Consider the following 21079-nt stretch of genomic DNA (forward strand, 5'->3'; position numbering starts at 1 on the left):
AAGTGTATAAAATAATGAGTGGAATGGATCGGGTGGATGTGAAGCGACTGTTCACGCTATCCAAAAATACTAGGACTAGAGGGCATGAGTTGAAGCTACAGTGTGGTAAATTTAAAACGAATCGGAGAAAATTTTTCTTCACCCAACGTGTAATTAGACTCTGGAATTCGTTGCCGGAGAACGTGGTACGGGCGGTTAGCTTGACGGAGTTTAAAAAGGGGTTAGATAGATTCCTAAAGGACAAGTCCATAGACCGCTATTAAATGGACTTGGAAAAATTCCGCATTTTTAGGTATAACTTGTCTGGAATGTTTTTACGTTTGGGGAGCGTGCCAGGTGCCCTTGACCTGGATTGGCCACTGTCGGTGACAGGATGCTGGGCTAGATGGACCTTTGGTCTTTCCCAGTATGGCACTACTTATGTACTTATGTACTTATGAAGGGCGACGAAAATGATAGTGGGGATGGGACGACTTTCCTATGAAGAGAGGCTGAGAAGGCTAGGGCTTTTCAGCTTGGAGAAGAGACGGCTGAGGGGAGATATGATAGAAGTGTATAAAATAATGAGTGGAATGGATCGGGTGGATGTGAAGCGACTGTTCACGCTATCCAAAAATACTAGGACTAGAGGGCATGAGTTGAAGCTACAGTGTGGTAAATTTAAAACGAATCGGAGAAAATGTTTCTTCACCCAACGTGTAATTAGACTCTGGAATTCGTTGCCGGAGAACGTGGTACGGGCGGTTAGCTTGACGGAGTTTAAAAAGGGGTTAGATAGATTCCTAAAGGACAAGTCCATAGACCGCTATTAAATGGACTTGGAAAAATTCCGCATTTTTAGGTATAACTTGTCTGGAATGTTTTTACGTTTGGGGAGCGTGCCAGGTGCCCTTGACCTGGATTGGCCACTGTCGGTGACAGGATGCTGGGCTAGATGGACCTTTGGTCTTTCCCAGTATGGCACTACTTATGTACTTATTATGTACTTATGTACTTATCCAAGATCGCACGACCGGCAGTGGCTGGCAGCAGCTCTGAGGAATTTCTGCTTGGTGTGGACACGCGAGTTTTGTTTTGCAGGGTGGCACCTGGTTTGTGGAATGGGCTGCATGGGAATTTGCAAGAATATGTGACTTTTCATAGACAATTAAAGACATGCCGGTCGATACTCAAAGTGATTTCCGCTTCTGTGGAGTAATTATGAGCATCTCATGATGACAGGTTGCTCCAGGAAGCCAGCGAGAAGCAGCTAAAAGCATTTCATTGTAAGCTCTTGGGAAAGGACTCATTTAATCTGAATACTAATGTGAACCTCCACGAGTATTTTCTGGGCAGATGGAATAAAAATCTAACTGGCCAGTATTTAACCAGGACAGTCAGTGGGTTTTCTGAATAAAGGCTGGAACTCAATAGCCAGATTCTCGCACTATTCGGCCCAGTATCCACATAGCTAAGCGGATATTAGGATAGCTATAGTCTTAACTCTAGCTGTTCGGTTACTAGACTGAATATTATCGCTATTCGAAAACTGACAGGGCTGCTTTCTGTCCACGGACTGCCCCGGCACTCTCTGGATAGCACCAGGATGGTCTGCATGGATTTTCCATGGCATTCTCTGGATAATATTTCAACTAAAGGACTTCAACTACATTCAGGGGTCCTTTTACTAAGGTGTGCTGAAAAATGGCTTGCAGTCGTTTAGACGTGTGTTTTGGGTGCATGCAGAATCATTTTTCAGCGCACCTGCAAAAAAAAAAAAAAATGCCTTTTTACAATTTTTGCTGAAAATGGACGTGCAGCAAAATTGAAAATTGCCGTATGTCCATTGTGGGTCTGAGACCTTACCGCCAGCCATTGACCTAGTGGTAAAGTCTCACGTGGTAACTGGGCGGTAATGACCTACGCACGCCAAATGCCACTTGGCGCGCATAGCTCAAGCACGCCAGAAAATAGAAAATATTTTTCAGGTGTGCAGAGTGGGCATGCACCAAAAATGAAATTACCACAAGGGTCTTGCGGTAGCCATGCGGTAACTCCATTTTGGCACACGTTCTGCACTCGTACACGCTTACGCGGCTTAGTAGAAGGGTCCCTCAGTCTCCTAACTATAACCTAAGGAAAAATTCACTATAGACACTCACATTAAATTCCAAAATTATATAGTCACAACACTTTATTATCTCATTCGATAAAATAGAATTACAAAATCTTACATTTCTACAAAACCACTCAAGTGATTCAAATCTTCAATGTTACCTTAAAGATATTTATGTATTAATTATACATCTGATTCACACTCAGCTACGTGATAATACTAATAATCACATTTGAGTTAAACCCTTGATATTTTATACCAGCTTCAAAATCTTAGGAATGATCTTCAAATTCACTTGAGGCTTTGAGAGTAAATTAAAAGTCAAGGTAGAATACTTAATGTTTTCCAACGGCTGTAGTATCTCCAGGGATCAATACATCACCATTCGATGACTGCTGATTTGAGTTCCACAAAATCTATCCATGGGCTTCCATTTTAGTCATTCAGACAAAATTCTCCAATGATATCCATTGGCTCTCAAATGGGTCAAACACGATGTTTAACTGATGCTTCCAACTGATTAGAATCTCGATGTTTAGCTGATTCTTCCAACTGATTAGAATCTCAGTTTAACTGATGCTTCCAACTGATTAGAATCTCGATGTTTAACTGATGCTTCCAACTGATTAGAATCTCGATGTTTAGCTGATTCTTCCAACTGATTAGAATCTCAGTTTAACTGATGCTTCCAACTGATTAGAATCTCGATGTTTAGCTGATTAGAATCTCAGTTTAACTGATGTTTCCAACTGATTAGAATCTTGATGTTTAACTGATGCTTCCAACTGATTAGAATCTCGATGTTTAGCTGATTCTTCCAACTGATTAGAATCTCAGTTTAACTGATGTTTCCAACTGATTAGAATCTCGATGTTTAACTGATGCTTCCAACTGATTAGAATCTTGATGTTTAGCTGATTCTTCCAACTGATTAGAATCTCAGTTTAACTGATGCTTCCAACTGATTAGAATCTCAACGTGTGCTCATGTTTCGCTAACTGCGTCATCAGGAGATTCTTACAATATCACTCAATACATGCAAAACAAATTTTCGGAAAGCCTTGTTGGCTGTTTTCTCCAAGTCCCATGCCTCCGGCTCTAACTGCCTTTAGACGCCAGCCGCATGTGTCTTTTAATTTATTCTCAAAGCCTCAAGTGAATTTGAAGATCATTCCTAAGATATTGGAACTGATGTAAAATATCAAGGGTTTAACTCAAATGTGATTATTAGTATTATCACGTAGCTGAGTGAGAATCAGATGTATAATTAATACATAAATATCTTTAAGGTAACATTGAAGATTTGTATCATTTGAGTGGTTTTGTAGAAATGTAAGATTTTGTAATTTTATTTTATTGAATGTGTTAATAAAGTATTGTGACTATATAATTTTGGAATTTAAAGTGAGTGTCTATAGTGAATTTTTGTTTTATTTTTATTGTCTGGATTATACCACTGAAACTCAGCACTGCTTATCCGGTTAGCAGCACCTGCTACCAAGGAAGTAGTTTTGCATATCAGCTGGCATAATTATAGGGATAGATATTCAGCCTGACGCACTGAGTGTTTTTTATTCTGAATTAACCCTGGATGTTCAATGCCGGGGCATGTCTAGGCTCTGGCATTGAACTTCCGGGTTATGTGCAGTCACCTGGAAATTAACTGGACACCAGCCAATATTCAGACTGCTGCCTGGTTAGCTCAGCGGATTAAGGCCCAGATGCACAAAACTTTAACGACCCTTTATCGAAGAAATTGCCAACCATTGCATGTACTAAAGCCCATTTTTCGAGGACCGTAGCAGCTAACGAAAATGGAATGCAGATGAGCAATTACTGTAGAAACCCTTTTGAAATGACATGCACTAACCTTTTCCGATTGGTTTAACGAAGGAAAACGCCGAGAAATCTAACGAGAGGTCTGTACCTCTCGTTAGGGCTCTCCGGCTAAAAACTCTAATATAGAACTTAAAAAAAAAAAAAGAACAAGGGGGGTGAAAACACGTGCCAGGGGCGTCCTTTATTGACGCCCCAGGTCACCGCTGCTCCCGCTCCCTCTCCAAGCAATCCAGAAGTTAAAAAATAAAGGACCGGGAGGGGGCAAAGGCGCTCGTCAGGAGCGTCCTGTTTGAACGGCCTTGCCCCCCCCCACCCCGTCCGAGGTCGCCGCTGCTCCCCGCATTATAAATTTAAAAAGCAAAACGAAGAAATCCTTACTTTAGAAGCCCCGGCCGGCCCCCCTCCATTCCTTTCTACTCTTCTGTCAACCCCACAGCTCCGCCTCCTGACACCCTCCGCCCTGTGCCCCGCCTCCTCTGCGGGTCGTCGCCGCCATTCCCCCCCTCCATCGGGCCCCCCTCCCTCTTACCGGGCCCGTGCAGCGCCTCTCACCTCTCACCGGGCAAGAAGATCAGCTGACGCCTCTGTCTTCGCCCATTCTTCCTTCGCGTCTCTCTCCTTTTGGGCCCGCCCCCGTCTGACGTAAGTAACCAACGTAGGTTACTTACGTCAGACGGGGGCGGGCCCAAAAGGAGAGAGACGCGAAGGAAGAATAGGTGAAGACAAGAGGCGTCAGCTGATCTTGCCCGTGCAGCGCCTTCACATAGAGGTGAGAGGCGCTGCACGGGCCCGGTAAGAGGGAGGGGGGCCCAATTAGGGGAGGGGGGAATGGCGGCGACGACCCGCGGAGGAGGCGGGGTACAGGGCGGAGGGTGTCAGGAGGCGGAGCTGTGGGGTTGACAGAAGAGTAGAAAGGAATGGAGGGGGGGCCGGCCGGGGCTTCTAAAGTAAGGATTTCTTCGTTTTGCTTTTTAAATTCATAATGCGGGGAGCAGCGGCGACCTCGGACGGGGTGGGGGGGGGGCAAGGCCGTTCAAACAGGACGCTCCTGACGAGCGCCTTTGCCCCCTCCCGGTCCTTTTTTGACTTTTGTTTTTATTTTGGGAGCCACGTGTTTGTTTTTGTTTTGACAGTGGCATGTGCAGAACAGCCAGCATAACGCTTGGCTGCTCTGCACATGCTTGAGGGGCCTTTTACCGACGGGGATTACGGACTATTGATACCTTGTACTTTTCAATACCGCACCGAACATTTCTGAGCTGTTTTTTTACTGCATTCTTCGTTTTTTTAAATTCGCTAAGTACTTTTACGATTTTTATTTTTTTACGTTTGGTTGATGCATCTGGGCCTAAGTTAGGACAGCATTTTGCTGTTCCTAACTTCATCTAACATAGTAATGTAGTAGATGACGGCAGAAAAAGACCTGCACGGTCCATCCAGTCTGCCCAACAAGATAAACTCATATGTGCTACTTTTTGTGTATACCCTACTTTGATTTGTACCTGTCCTCTTCAGGGCACAGACTGTATAAGTCTGCCCAGCACTATCCCCGCCTCCCAACCACCAGCCCCGCCTCCCACCACCGGCTCTGCCACCCAATCTCGACTAAGCTCCTGAGGATCCATTCCTGCTGAACAGGATTCCTTTATGTTTATCCCACGCATGTTTGAATTCCGTTACCGTTTTCATTTCCACCACCTCCCGTGGGAGGGCATTCCAAGCATCCACTACTCTCTCCGTGAAAAAATACTTCCTGACATTTTTCTTGAGTCTGCCCCCCTTCAATCTCATATCATGTCCTCTAGTTCTACCGCCTTCCCATCTCCGGAAAAGGTTTGTTTGCGGATTAATACCTTTCAAATATTTGAACGTCTGTATCATATCACCCCTGTTTCTCCTTTCCTCCAGAGTATACATGTTCAGGTCAGCAAGTCTCTCCTCATACGTCTTGTAACGCAAATCCCATACCATCCTCATAGCTTTTCTTTGCACCGCTTCAATTCTTTTTACATCCTTAGCAAGATACGGCCTCCAAAACTGAACACAATACTCCACGTGGGGCCTCACCAACGACTTATACAGGGGCATCAACACCTCCTTTCTTCTGCTGGTCACACCTCTCTTTATACAGCCTAACAACCTTCTAGTTGCAGCTAGTTAGTAATTGAATATCGCCGCTAACTGGCTAAGTTCTGGCTCATGTAGGCTCCACCCCTGGATTGAACTGGCATTAACTGGACAGTACCTGGCTGCTCGTAGGCAATATCCAGCCTCTTATTGATGTTGCCTAAGAAAATGCCTAAATGATAGTAGTGTAGTCATTTGCACACATGTGAACTCGTACGTGTGTAAAGGAGCAGTTCCTGGCTAAGCGTTACTCTGCAAGTTCGTTCCAGGATTCGCTGCAGGTGCTATGGATGGGGCTCGCATTTATGCACGCGGAGGCAGTTCTATAAATGGGTGTGTCCTCTTGGGTGCCCTGATACCACGCCCGATTCGGGCGTGTGCTACCCGCACATTAAGAAATATATTTGACATTTTTCTTCGAGGGGGCATGTCAGGGGTGGAGAGTGGAGGTTCCTATGCTAATCAGTGCGTCCACAGTGGAGGAGTGGCCTAGTGGTTAGAGCACCGGTCTTGCAATCCAGAGGTGGTTGGTTCAAATCCCACAGCTGCTCCTTGTGATCTTGGGCAAGTCACTTAACCCTCCATTGCCTCAGGTACAAACTTAGATTGTGAGCCCTCCTGGGACAGAGAAATATCCAGTGTACCTGAGTGTAACTCACCTTGAGCTACTACGAAAAAAGGTGTCAGCAAAATCTAAATAAATAAAGATTCTAGAATTCTAAAGAATAACAAGATTCCATGCAGAATTTCAAAGTGTAGCAACATTCCATTTAGAACCCCAAAGAGTAACAAGATTCTTAGGGTTAGAGGAGTGGCCTAGTGGTTAGAGCACCGGTCTTGCAATCCAGAGGTGGCTGGTTCAAATCCCACCGCTGCTCCTTGTGATATTGGGCAAGTCACTTAACCTTCCATTGTCTCAGGTACAAACTTAGATTGTGAGCCCTCCTGAAAAAGGTGTGAGCAAAATCTAAATAAATAAATAACTGGTTAGCACAGGATTACTGCATGAACCCTTACAACCTACAAAATAGTTGATGGTAAGTTCTGATCAGGGCCGGTCTTAAGGCGAGGCGACCGAGGCGGCCGTATAGGGCCCCGCGCAGCGCGCCTAAGGTCGCCCCACCCCGACCGCCCGAGTTCCAGTCCTCCCTCCCTCCCTCGGATGGCGCGCGACGGCGGGGTGGGGGGTGCCCTGCACCCGCTGCTCCCACCCTGTCCTACCTTTAAAAAAAGACTGTGGAAGCGCCAGAGGGACAGGCAGCGCCTCATGTCTGCCCTCCCTGCTACTAAAAATGTCTTCGACGTTGTCATTGGGCCTTCTCACATTGAGTCCCGCCCTTCTCTGATGTAACTTCCAATTACCGCGAGGGTGGGCGGGACTCAATGTGAGAAGGCCCAATGACGACGTCGAAGACATTTTTAGTAGCAGGGAGGGCAGACACGAGGTGCTGCCTGTTCCTCTGGCGCTTCCAAATTCTTTTTTTTAAAGCCAGTGAGGGTGGTGGGGACCGGAGAACAAAGCTAGTAGGTAGGTTGGGGGGGGGGGACTCAGATGGGAGAAGGGTGTGTGGGGTGGGGGTTCTCAGGTGGGGGGAAGGGTGGGGAGGGGGTTCTCAAATGGGAAGGAGACTACTACTTAACATTTCTAAAGCTGAGGTGGGGAGGGGGTTCACGGATGGGAGAAGGGGGTGGGGAGGGGGTTCTTGGATGGTTAAAGGGGACGGGTGGGGAGGGGACTGGGGTTCTTGGATGGGAGAAGGGGACCGAGGTGGGGAGGGGGTTCATGGATGGGAGAAGGGGGTGGGGAGGGGGTTCTTGGATGGTTAAAGGGGATGGGTGAGGAGGGGACTGGGGTTCTTGGATGGGAGAAGGGGACTGAGGAGGGAGTTCTCGGATGTGAGAAGGGGACGGGTGGGGAGGGGACTGGGGTTCTTGGATGGGAGAAGGGGACCGAGGTGGGGGAGGGGGTTCACGGATGGGAGAAGGGGGGGGGGGAGGGGGGTTCTTGGATGGTTAAAGGGGACGGGTGGGGAGGGGACTGGGGTTCTTGGATGGGAGAAGGGGACTGGGGAGGGGCTTCTCGGATGGGAGAAGGGGGCAGGCACTGGGGTCTGAGAAGTGGCCATATGGGAAAATGGGGGCCATGCCTGGGGCTGGTGGGAAAATGGGGCATGCGTGGGTCAGGTGGGAGAATGGTTCTGAAAAGGGGGCGCTAATACAAGGCATGTGGATGAAGGGGGCTGGAACTGGGGGCTGAAAAGGAGGGTAGGTGGGATAAGGGGGCTAGTACTGGGACTGGAGGCTGAAAATGGGATAGGGAGAAGTGGCTAGGGGGCTGAAGCTCGGGACTGGTGGGAGAAAAGGGCTGGGGCTGAAATGGGGGACTGGTGGGATAGTGGGGCTGGAACTGGGGACTGAAAAAGGGGCGGAGAGAGGGGCAGATCCTGGATGGGGTAGCGAGAGGGAGGGTAAACCCCGGATGGATGGGAGAGGGAGGTCAAATTGTGGATTGAAGGGGCAGAGAGAAAGGGCAGACAGTGGATGGCAGGGATAGAAAGGGCAGACAATGAATGGATGGGGGAGAGAGAGAGGGCAGACAGGGGCAGATGGTGGATGGATCATGGAAGGGGCAGAGATAGAGGGCAGATGTGGATGGAAGGGGCAGGGAGAGAGGGCAGACATTGGATGGAGGGGACAGCAGAGAGGGCAGACACTGGATGACAGATGCTGGATGGAAGGAAGACAGTGAAAAGAAGATGAGGAAAGCAGAAACCAGAGACAACAAACTGTAAATAAAATATATTTTTTTATTTTTTTGCTTTAGGATATAGTATTGTAGCTGTGTTAATAAATGTTTATAAATAGAACATGTAAATAAGGTAATCTTTTTATTGGACTAATTTTAATACATTTTGACAACTTTCAAAGAACAAAACCCTCTTCCTCAGGTCAGGATAGGATACTGTAACAGCACTATACTGTATTGACCTGAGGAAGGAGATTTTGGCCTCTGGAAGCTAAATGTATTAGTCCAATAAAATGGTATTATTTTATTTTCTGTATTTGTTTTATTTCTATTTGTTAATTTGTAAAGTGGTGATTGGTATTTGTTAGTTTTTTCAAATTTACATCTGCTGTCTTTATATTTTGCACAGCACTAGGGGTCATTTTCTGTTTCTGTGGTGTTGAATTGTATGCAGAGTCTGGCATCTTGGGGGTTCAGTTTAATTTTTGTCTAAATAGAAAGTTTAAATATTACTACTTATTCTATAGTGGATTAGGGTGTATCTGTGTTTGTGAAAAAGCCATGGCTTTCAGTTGGCATTGACTGTGCAGGATCGACGATCTGTACTATTCTGTCAGGTTTCATTTTACAATAGGTGAATTGATGTTCTAGTGCTCACTGTAGTGTTTTAAGATGTTTTCCTTTTCTTTGTGTGATTCGTAGAAATGACTGCTTATGGTATGGTAGAATTACTCAATAGGTCCTAGAGTGTTTTGTATTCTCGGCATACCTAGTACTGGATTTTGGAGGGGGTGTTAAAAAATGACCGGGAGGGAGGGGGGCCTTGGAGCTGGGAGCCCTAGGGGGGGAGGCCCTGGAGCTGGGGGCCTTGGAGCTCAGAGGGAGCAGCCCGGGAACTCAGAGGGAGGGGTAGGCGGCCCTGGAGCTAGGGTGGGGGCGGAGTTAGGTGGGGGCAGGGCTAGGGTGGGGCCCCATCAAATTGGTCTGCATAGGGCCCCACACTTGCTAAGACCGGCCCTGGTTCTGATGCCATAATTTTTTATTAATGGCCACGTTCTAATGGCAACATCAGTGCATAGACACTATTTCAGCAAAAACACATGCCAATGACAAAACAATGAGCTGAAACCTAAACCGTAGTCTTGTATCTCTTCCTGCGAAATCCAAATTAAATAAATCCAAATGAAATAAAAACGATAAAAGTAACTGAAATAACAGAGAATAATAGCAAATTTACAAATGTTATATTTGGAGGTTTTTTGACCAATGATAAGATTGGGGTTCAGTATGAGCTGGCACTAAGATATCACACTTGCTGCCAAGCCAGGACGCCTGGGGATCTTTTCCTTCATTTAACTATAGTATTTAATAGTTCCAGAGTATGAAAATATAACATCGCTTTGGTCTTTGGATTTCACAGGAAGAGATACAAGAATACGGTTTATTTTATTTGTTGCATTTGTACCCCACATTTTCCCACTTATTTGCATGCTCAATGTGGCTTACATAGTACCGTCGAAGGTGATTGTCCAGTCGGTTGATAACAAATACAGGTTGTATAGTGATCGAATGAGGTATATGTGGAGGATCGGAAGGGATGAGGATTGCGTGTTGTCCAGTACGATTACAGTCTTGCTGTGTTGCTGGGTGAAGAGGTTTACGCTGGGTCGTTGGGGTAGGTCTTTTTGAAGCGGTTGGTTTTTAGTGATTTCCTGAAGTTCAGGTGGTCGTGGATTGTTTTCACCGCTTTCGGGAGGCCATTCCATAGTTGTGCGCTTATGTAGGAGAAGGCGGATTAATGAGTTGTTTTGTATTTCAGTCCTTTGCAATTTGGGTAGTGTAGGTTTAGGTATGATCTTGACGATCCGACTCTGTTTCTTGTTGGTAGATCTATAAGGTCAATCATGTATCCTGGGACTACGCCGTATATAATTTTATGGACTAAAGTGCAGATTTTGAAGATGATCCATTCTTTGATTGGGAGCCAATGCAGCTTTTCTCGAAGGGGTTTGGCACTTTTGAATCGTGTTTTGCTAAATATCAATCTGGCTGCTGTATTTTGGGCGGTCTGGCAATTTTTTGTGAGTTGTTCTTTGCGTCCCGCGTAGATTCCATTGCAATAGTCTTCCTGGCTTAGGACAATTGATTGTATTAGGTTTCGAAAAGGTTTCTCTTGGGAAGAAAGGTTTTAGTTAATAAAGGTTTAGTTTTCAACATCAGCGCATGGCCATTAATAGGAAGTGGAAAACTGGCCATTTTCCTGCTGTGCTAAAAATGGCCTTAACATATAGGAAAAACACACGTGTACGCTAAGGCCTCATTTTACCACAACTTAGGAAAGGAATCCCAATGTAACTTAAATTCTATACATGCTCTAACAGGCAGACAACAGGGCTGCTGAGAGGGAGGGGGGGCAGGGGTGAGACAAGATTCCCTGGGCCTGGTGCCAACAAAGATTTCAAGGCAGGCAGAAGCTTCTTCCTGCCTGCCTGCTTCTGGATTTGTCTCTCTCCTGCTCCTGTGTGCCAAGACTCGGATGATTGTGTTAACACGATAACCCGGGTGCCTGCACACAGGAGCAGGTAGGGTTACCATATGCCTGAATTTACCCGGACATGTCCTCTTTTTGAGAACGTGTCCGGGCAACCGGGCGGGTTTTGCCAATCTGCTCGTTTGTCCGGATTTCTGGACAACCGGGCAGGCTGGTGGGCGGGCCGTCCTATGACGGCTCGCCTACCCGCCAGCCTGCCCGTTTGTCCAGAAATCCAGACAAACGGGCAGATTGCTAGCCTCCCCTCCCCTTACTTACTAGTGCCCTGGTGGTCTAGTGACCTCTTCCGCCTTCGGTCTCTTCGGGGCAGGAAAGAGCCCCCTCTTTCCTGCCCGGAGCGCTGCCCTGCATGCATCCTTCCTGTTCCTGATCCTTGGAGCCGATTCAAAATGGCCACCGAGAGTTGAAGTGGCCTCACGAGACTTCAACTCTCGGCGGCCATTTTGACTCGGCGCCGAGGATCAGCAACAGGAAGGATGCATGCAGGGCAGCGCTCCGGGCAGGAAAGAGGGGGCTCTTTCCTGCCCCGAAGAAGTCACTAGACCACCAGGGCCAGTAGTAAGGTAAGGGGAGGGGGGGTGACGGGGTATGTGACAGGGGGAGGGAAAAATGTGACAGGGGGCGGAGCGAGGGTGTGAAAGGGGGCGGGGTGTCTGGTGGGGGCGGGGCATGTGCACTCCTTTTTTGGGGGACAAAATATGGTAACCCTAGGAGCAGGCGACGACAGACTGAGGGAGGAGCAGACATAGGAAGGTAAGGAGGTGGGGGCTGCAGCCCGAGTGTGTGTGTGGGGTTCTACGACACAGCGGCGTCCCAGGTGTGTGTGTGTGTGTGGGGGGGTACTCTGTCCTGCAGAAGGCCTGACTGTGTCTGTCGTTGACCCTAGCAGACAATGCAGTTTATAAAGTAGTAATGACACATTATCAAATCTACGTTTACCCAAAAGAACTTTGAAAGCACAATTCTGAATCAAGTGCAGCTCCATTAGGTACCTGCTTTCTTTACAGCGGCATTTCTGGCCCTTAAGAATAGGCCCTTCTAGAATGATCCTCTACATAAGCAGGGCCAGTCAATGTTTACTTTTCTTGTGGGGCAAGGAAGAATCCCTGTTGCTAATGTTGGTGTATTTTCTCTTTTTCTGTTTCCAGAAAATTCTTTGCCAAAAACAAGAGTATCCGAGGACAGCATCATATCACCCTACAATTCAAGTATGGGCTACTCCGGGCTATCCGCAGGGAACGGACTGGCGGATTTACCAGCAGGGTCGAAGGAGCACGGGAACTTTCCCATAATTGTCCCCCTAATTCCACCTCCTTTCATTAAACCACCAGCAGGTGAGTCTCCTGGCCAGACAACGGTGAAAGGTGCTGCGCGACTGTTCTCCACAGACTGACGAGGGCTGACTGGGTAAAGGGCTGTTGAAAGGTTTAAAAAAAAAAAAAAAGTTAAAAGTTATGTTATTCATCCTGTCACAGTTCAGGAGGAGGAGGAAAGCTTTGTGGGCCGCTGCGTTTGATGTGGGGGTGGGGCAGAGAGGAAGGCGTCTCTGGCGGTCTTCACCAAAGGTTATTAAGCCTCTATTGAAATCCTATGTTGAAAGCAGAAATTCCAGTGCTTCCTGGGATAAAATCCATGATCCGTGACCCCCATCCATTGATCTTCTCCTCATTAAAAAGAAATAGGCCTTTATGGTGTGCTCTGCTTGGCTCTAAATTTGTAAACGCTGAGAAGGAAACACGCTGCTTTACTGGTTGGTTGGAAGGATGGCCTGCATCAGAAAAGTTTTGTGACTTTTTTTTAACGATTTTAAACATTTTGTAAAATATTTTTGGTTTGGCAAAACACTTTTGGAGTTTTATAAATGTTTTAACAGAATGCCTGTTACATCTTCTAAGAGGATTAAGACTGTGGACTCTGCTGATTGCTGAAGTGCAGATGATGAATGAAAGAAATTCAGGAACATAAAAAAAAAGGCAGATCATGACCAGTCCAGTCTGTCCAGTTCCTCTTCCACTCTGGTTCTGTCCCACCTTGGGTAGATGATGGCACAGGCACAGAGCTTGGGTTGCTGGTCCCTCCTCTCTCACCTTCAACTTTAATCTGTGCACCAGGGGCGTAGCCAGACCTTACGGTGGGAGGGGGCCATAGCCCGAGGTTGGGGGAACATTTTGAGTGCCACCCCGCTGCCTCCACCACCACCTCGCCTCCTTGCCCCCCCCACCGCCTCGCCTCGCCCTGCCTTGCCCCTCACAAACAAATTCCTTTGCAGGCGGGGATCCCCAACCCCAGCCAGCTGAAGCCTTCTTCAGCACGGTCTCCGGTGCAGCCGCGTTCACTGCCTGCCCCCTGCTCTTCTTTCTTCTTGCTCCTCCTGTGCACACTGACGCTCAGCGTGCACAGGAGGAGCAAGAAGAGCAGGAGGCAGGCAGCGAACGTGGCTGTGCCAGAGACCACTGAGTGTCAGCGTGCACAGGAGGAGCAGGAAGAAAGATCAGGGGGCAGGCACCGAACGCGGCTGCGCTGGAGACCACGCTGAAGAAGGCTTACGCCTGCAGGGGTTGTGGACCCCCGCCAGCCAAACCAGGGTCCCGGACAAAAATTTGCGGGGGCCCAGGGCCCCGTGGCCCCTGCGTAGCTATGCCCCTGCTGTGCACCTCCCCAGGCCTAATAGATCTACCTGGGTGAAATCAGTGCATGTGGGGCCTTCCTCCCCAGCCTTAAATTCCAGTGATGCTGTGTCCTGCTGCCTCCTATGACTTCCTTTCCAAGGGGGCGGGACATACAAAGCTGGAGTGCAGGCCCGGTAGTATTGCCATCACTGAGAGCCAGGGCCGCTGAGAGGGGGTGGGCAGGGGGGCAAAATTCCCCGGGCCTCCAAGGGGGGCCCGGCGCCAGGGTCAGGCCGCCGGAACTGCAGTCCCTGGTCTCACCTGCCTGCCTCCACGGCTCCGGGCCCCCTTCATTCAAAGCGGCAGTTGCAGATTGCGTCTCTTCTGGCCTTCCCTCCCTGTGTCCCGCCCTCGCGGAAACCGGAAGTTACATCAGACGAGGGCGGGACACAGGGAAGGAAGGCCAGAAGAGACGCAATCTGCAACTGCCGCTTTGAATGAAGGGGGCCCAGAGCCGTGGAGGCACTGCAGCGACGGGGGGGGGGGGGGGGGGGGGCGGCAGCAGTGGGGCGGCCTTGCCCCGGGCCCGGCCTAGTCTCTCGGCGGCCCTGCTGACATCAAGGTAAGCATAGCGCCTCCTAAGCTTTGGTACCTCTGTTCTATGCTTACCGTGTTGCGTTGGCCCTTTGACCATATATATCTTCCCTTGTTAAACCAATGCCACCCTCCCCGCCATGTTTTCTGTCCATCATCTTAAGCCTGTTTGAACTGTTGCCCTCACTGAGAGGCTGTTAGTAGAACGGCTGTTCTATACCTACCCTTGGTCTCTCTCACCCTTCACCTAAGCACCCACCTCTTTTCCACAGCTGAAGATTTGATACTGGGTGAAACGGACCTTTGCTGTGATCCAGTTTGACAATTCTTACGTTCTTGCCGATGCTGTTCAAGGTCATCCATTCTCCTTATTTTCAAGGGGGTAAAGAAAGGGAAGGTCGTTCAGGGGATGGAGAGACTTTAAATATTAGTTGTGTTATTTGTATAGCAGGTTCTTCTTCACCTCCCCTCCCCCACCCCTCCTCTTTCTCCCTGTTTGCCTTTTGCAGTTTTTTTTAATGGCTATAAACATTTTGAGTGGGGCAAGGAAATCGGGGCTAATTTTTAAATGCAAAAATATTTGCAATTTCTGAAATCATTTTGACGTGTTTCCTCATTTCTGTACTAGGAGGATTTGCTCATTGTATTGGTGGGTAAACTCATTTCTTTAAATCTTGGCTTTGTACTTAACTACTCAGCTTTCCAAATTTGTCATCACTTTTGGTTTTTTCAAGCAATGGTAGAAAGAGGGCAATAAGGGAATAATTTTAGAAAGCATTTTCAAGTGTAAAAGTCTTTTTATGAACGTAAAAAAACCTCTCATAAATTACTCAAATGTAGGCATGTTGAGGTCTAGAGTCTGGGCAGAATGAGTTGTAATTTATGCAGTCCGGGGACAATTGCATAAAGAGATGTCTGTTTGTATTTATAAAGTACTAGCATAGCAGGGAAAGCATGAACATGTTCAATTCTGGTCGCCGCATCTCAAGAAAGATACAGTAGAATTGGAAAAGGTGCAGCGAAGGGCGACTAAAATGATAGCGGGGATGGGACGACTTCCCTGTGAAGAAAGACTAAGGAGGCTAGGGCTATACAGCTTGGAGAAGAGACGGCTGAGGGGAGACATGATAGAGGTATATAAAATAATTAGTGGAGTGGAACAAGTGGATATGAAGCGTCTGTTCACGCTTTCCAAAAATCCTAGGACTAGGGGGCATGCGATGAAACCACAGTGTAGTAAATTTAAAACAAATTGGAGAAAATATTTCTTCACCCAACGCATAATTAAACTCTGGAATTCGTTGCCGGAGAACGTGGTAAAGGCGGTTAGCTTAGCAGAGTTTAAAAAGGGGTTAGACGGTTTCCTAAAGGACAAGTCCGTAAACCGCTACTAAATGGACTTGGGAAAAATCCACAATTCCGGGAATAACATGTATAGAATGTTTGTACGTTTGGGAAGCTTGCCAGGTGCCCTTGGCCTGGATTGGCCACTATTGGGGACAGGATGCTGGGCTCGATGGACCCTTGGTCTTTTCCCAGTGTGGCATTACTTATATAACATGTATTATAAGTGAGACTACTTCTAGTAGCCACAGAGTGGCTATAAATATTGATGGCTAGACTGCTGAAAATGTGCATAAATTATGCAAAAGGACGTTTGATTATCATGTCCAGCAAGAAGAGACAACAAGCACAACTTGTAACAAACTCCATTGTAGTACAGAAAAGGAAATAATGACGGGCATGATGAAGGAAATCGTACAGACCACTAAAATACTCTCAAACTCCCCGAAGCTCGTTACTGCCACCCCTTTCCTTCTCCCCCCCCCCCCCCCCCCCACCAACCCAGGTACCACAAGGCAGCATTACTCTCTGTGACTATGGGTTACATTCTGTATATGGCGCCTGAAAAATCTGCGTGGTAAAAAAATCCGCCTAGGCGTATTCTCTAAAGTACACCTAAATTTTATAGAATAGGCTTAAATTTCCAAACGGTAGATAGCATACACCATGCGCCTCTCCATGTGATCAAATTTGGCAATGTCCATTTAGGCCATGTTTTACTTGGCATAAATCCCGACGCCTAAATTAGGTGTAGAACAGGTGTATTCTATAATAATGTGCATAGATTTTAGAAATGCCCATGACTCGCCCATTCTACACCCTTGGGCATGCCTAATAGGCACCTTGGAATTTATGATAAAGATGTTTGTAATGAGCTTCTTGATGTTATTGATAGTAAAGACATAGGAGGTATTTTGTGCCTACGATCGAGACACAGAACCCCTATAGACCGCTGCTTTTGAAGTTGATCTGGGTCTACTGAGGCTTTTTCCTCCTAGTGTCTATTATTATATTGTACTTCTTCTTTGGTGTGAAGTTTTTTTTAATTTATGTGTTCTTGTATCCCACTGTTATCCAAAAACAAGTTTTGGTTCAACGTGTCTTACAATTCACATTTTTGGTGAGAGTTACAATTAGCTTTTTATCATTATGACATGGATATGACAATGATCGTTATGTAGATATCTATAGAATGTTCGAGGGTAGCTCTGAAGGTAGGACTATAATTTATGTAGTTATCTGAAGAGGTTTGTTGAGGTAGATTTGTAGAGGTAGGACGCTGATGGAGGTAGGACAATATGGAATGGCCTCCCAAAAGCTGTGAAAACAATCCATGACCACCTGAACTTCAGGAAATCACTAAAAACCAACCTCTTCAAAACGGCATACCCTAACGACCCCGCGTAAACCTTTTCACCCAGCAACACAGCAAGACTATAATTGTACCAGACAACACGCAATCTTCATCCCTTCCAACCCTCCACTTATACCTCATACGATCACTATATAACCTTGTATCTGTTATCATCCGACTAGGCAAGCGCCTCAGACAGTACTATGTAAGCCACATTGAGCCTGCAAATAGGTGGGAATATGTGGGGTACAAATACAACAATTCTTTTATGTGATTATCTGATAAGTTTTGATGGGTAGATTTGTAGAGGTGAGATGCCGCTCGCCTTATGTTGGTAGTTATAGAATTTTTTGAAGAGGTAGGTTTTCATTTCTTTCCTGAATTGAAGATAGTTAGTGATGCTTCATATGGGTTTTGGTATTGAGTTCCACCATTTGGAATCCAGGTAGCTAAAATCTGCTGTGTAGATGGTTTTGTAGGTTATGTTTCTGCAGTTGGGTAGGAGAAGAAGTAAGTACCCTCTGGTTTCTGGGCTTGCATTTCTCAGTGATAGTTTAATCTTGTCGAGCCATTCCAAATAGTATTTTGAAAATGAGGGTACTCATTGATTGGCCGCCATTGTAGTGTTTTAAGCAGTGGAGTTACTCTTTCATATTTTGACTTCTTGAATATCAGTCTTGCTGCTGTATTTTGGATGGTTTGTAGCGATTTTAGCATGCTTTCCTTGCACCCTACGTATGCTGCGTTGCAATAGTCTAGTTGTGATAGTATTGTCGATTGTACCATTATCCGGAATGATTGTCTAGGAAAGTAGTCTCGGATCCTTCTCAGTTTCCATAGTGTCTTGAAACATTTTGATTCTACTGCTGATATTTGACTATCCAATGATAGATGTTTATTGAGCATAATTCCTAATATTTTTGTGTGTGTTTCAATTTGGTATGTTTGTGGGTTGATTGTGAAATTTTGATAAGATATTGGTTTGTGCGGGCTGGATAGAACCAGGAATTTGGGTTTTTCTCTGTTTAGTTTGAAAATTGTTGCCCAGTTTTCTGTGATATTTTTGTGGAATGGTATGTAGATGGTGACGTGTCTGCATATATAAATGGGTGGAAGCCCATTATTTCTAGTTTTTTTCCGAGTGGCGCCATCATTACATTGAACAGTATTGGTGATACTGGTGAACCCTGAGGTACCCCGCTCTCAAGAGATCCATGAGGTTGATAGCTGGTTAGACATCTTCACAATGTAGGATCTGGTCCTTAGGAAGCCATTGAACCATGTTGGCACTGCTCCGCCGATACCCATGTTATTGAGCAAAGTCATTAGTGTCAAGTGGTCTACTAGGCTGAGTGCACTTGACATATCGAATTGTAATAGTAGTATGTTTTGTCCTTGGCATATTAAATTTCTGAACCTCGTTATCAAAGTTGTTATGACTGTCTCAGTGCTGTGTTGTGGTCTAAAGCCTGATTGGGAGTTATGAAGGATTTTTATTTATTTTATTTTTGTTACATTTGTACCCCGCACTTTCCCACTCATGGTAGGCTCAATGCAGCAGGCAACGGAGGGTTAAGTGACTTGCCCAGGGTCACAAGGAGCTGCCTGTGCCGGGAATCAAACTCAGTTCCTCAGGACCAAAGTCCACCACCCTAACCACTAGGCCGCTCCTCCACCTCAAGTATTCCATTTATTTGTTGTGCTACAAGGACATCCATCGTTTTGGTCAGTAGTGGTATTGAAGCCACTGGTCTGTAGTTAGTGATGTCGTTAATTTTGCTTTTTTTTGTTTTTGGGTATTGGTGTTAGTACTATGTCGCCTTTGTTGGGAATTGTCCTTTTGCTAACAAGTATGTAATGTGCTTGGTGAAGCGCTCGATGGGTCTTTCATCATGTAGTTAAGGCAGTTGCCTAGCATACAGTATGCATGTGCATATTTTGTCAATATTTTTTATTACTGTGTTTAGTTCTGGGGATTTAAATGTGGACCAGCTTCTGTCTGCTGCGGTGTGGATGTTGTTTATTTCGTATTCTTGTAGGACGTCAGTTACGGATGTTTGCGGTTTTGGTAGGTTTAATCTTGTGCTTGTTGTTTTGTTTTTGAAATATTGTGCCAGCTTCTTCTGCAGTTGGAGGCAATTCGGTGGATGCTAGTATGTCTTAGGTTTTCAGTAGTTTCTTCATGAGTTCAAATATTTATTTGTATTAGTTTGTTCAAAGTTCGCATATGTGTTGTAGTGTTGTACTTAAGCTTTTTTTTTTTTACGTTGTTTGTATATTTTCTTATAGCTTTTCTCCATGTGGCTTTGTTTCTATCTGTTTTGTTTTTGGCCCATGTTCTTTCAGGTTTCCTGCACAGTTTTTTCAGGTGTAGTAGCTCATCATTAAACCAGCGGCGTGGTTGTGATTTGTTTCTTGTTTTTGTTTAGAGTGGTGCTATTTTGTTTTTTTGCTTGCTTCATCCCGTTTCCTCATGAAGCGTATATCCTTGGGTGTTTTCGTCGTTATGTTCATTCATCGTTATTGTCTACTTTCACTCTGGTTGTGAATGTGTATGGTGTTCTTTGTTCTATTTTCACGCCATTTTTTTTCCATTCTAGCGTGAAAGTTAGCTTGCTGTGGTCTGATCATATTACCTCTTCCCATTTGTGTTTTTCTAATATGTAACTGTTGTTTGCTGAGAATCTGTGCACTAGCATATCCAGTAGGTGTCCTTTTGTGTGAGATGATGCACCTTGTGCTGTTTTGAAGTTCCATTGGTTTTTGAAATTCATTAGAGGTCTTGTGTTGATATTATTTTGTTTTGTTAGGTGTAGGTTGATATCTCCCAGTAGTAGGACATTAGGTTGATTGGTGCAGACGTGTGATACAAAGTCCATAAAATCATCTTGCACTTTTGACCAACTTCCTGGGGGGGGCAGCAGGGCCGCCTAGAGACTGGGCCGGGCCCGGGGCAAGGCCGCCCCCGGGGCCACACCCCTGTTGCCCTCGCCGCCCCGCCCCCGAGGTTGCCGCCGCCGCTCCCCCTCCACCCCCCCCCCGAGGTCGCCACTGCTGCCACTCCCCCCCTCCGTCCGCCACTAGGCCGGGCCCCCTGCGTTGAAATCGCAGTCTCACCTCCGTGAAAGCAGCAGAACGCCTCCCTTTGGCCCTCCTTCCCTCCTTGTGTCCCGCCCTCGCGGAAGTTACGTCAGACGAGGGCGGGACACAGGGAGGGAAGGAGGGCCAAAGGGAGGTGTTCTGCTGTCTGCAGCACTGCTTTCACGGAGGTGAGACTGCGATTTCAATGCAGGGGGCAGACGGTCGACAACGGAGGGCGGGTGGGACTACGGCGCCGGGCCCCCCCTTGGAGGCCCGGGCCCGGGGAATTTTGTCCCCCCTGCCGCCCCCCCTCGGCGGCTATGGGGGGCAGAAGAACAATATGATACATAGTTGTTCAGCTAGTGTTGTGTCAGTGATTTTGCATGCCATGATTTCTATTTCTGAGGATGGTTTTTTTTGCGACAGGTTCTACAGTGAAGGAAGATTTATGCATTACTGCAACTCCTCCTCCCTTCTTTTAAGTTCTGGTGATCTGTACTGATTTTATATCCTGGTAGACATAGATCTAGTAGTGCAGAGTTGTCTTTGAGGCATAGCCGTGTTTCATTTAGGAGCAGTAAACCAAGTTCTGTTTCTATCCAGTCTCTTAATAATTCTAGCTTATTTACTGCCGATCTCACATTTATATATCCTTTGGGTATCGTAACGTGTGGTTCATGTTTGATGTTTGAGAGTTTTATGTTTTCTAGGTGTCTGTGTGGTTCGTTCGTTTTGAGAT

General features: G+C 46.5%; 1 protein-coding gene across 1 annotated transcript in view; it reads left to right on the plus strand.

Annotated features, from left to right (window-relative positions):
* Window positions 1-21079, plus strand: part of LOC115458722 (sine oculis-binding protein homolog) — a gene marked incomplete at its 3' end in the record, with an annotated part of 212744 nt that overhangs the window by 47341 nt on the left and 144324 nt on the right. Inside the window, exon 3 of the mRNA XM_030188545.1 lies at window positions 12507-12692. Coding sequence (XP_030044405.1) covers window positions 12507-12692 — 186 coding nt within the window. The remainder of the gene's footprint in view (window positions 1-12506; window positions 12693-21079) is intronic.

Source organism: Microcaecilia unicolor, unplaced genomic scaffold, assembly GCF_901765095.1.
Source record: "Microcaecilia unicolor unplaced genomic scaffold, aMicUni1.1, whole genome shotgun sequence".
NCBI classification, from domain to species: Eukaryota; Metazoa; Chordata; class Amphibia; order Gymnophiona; family Siphonopidae; genus Microcaecilia; species Microcaecilia unicolor.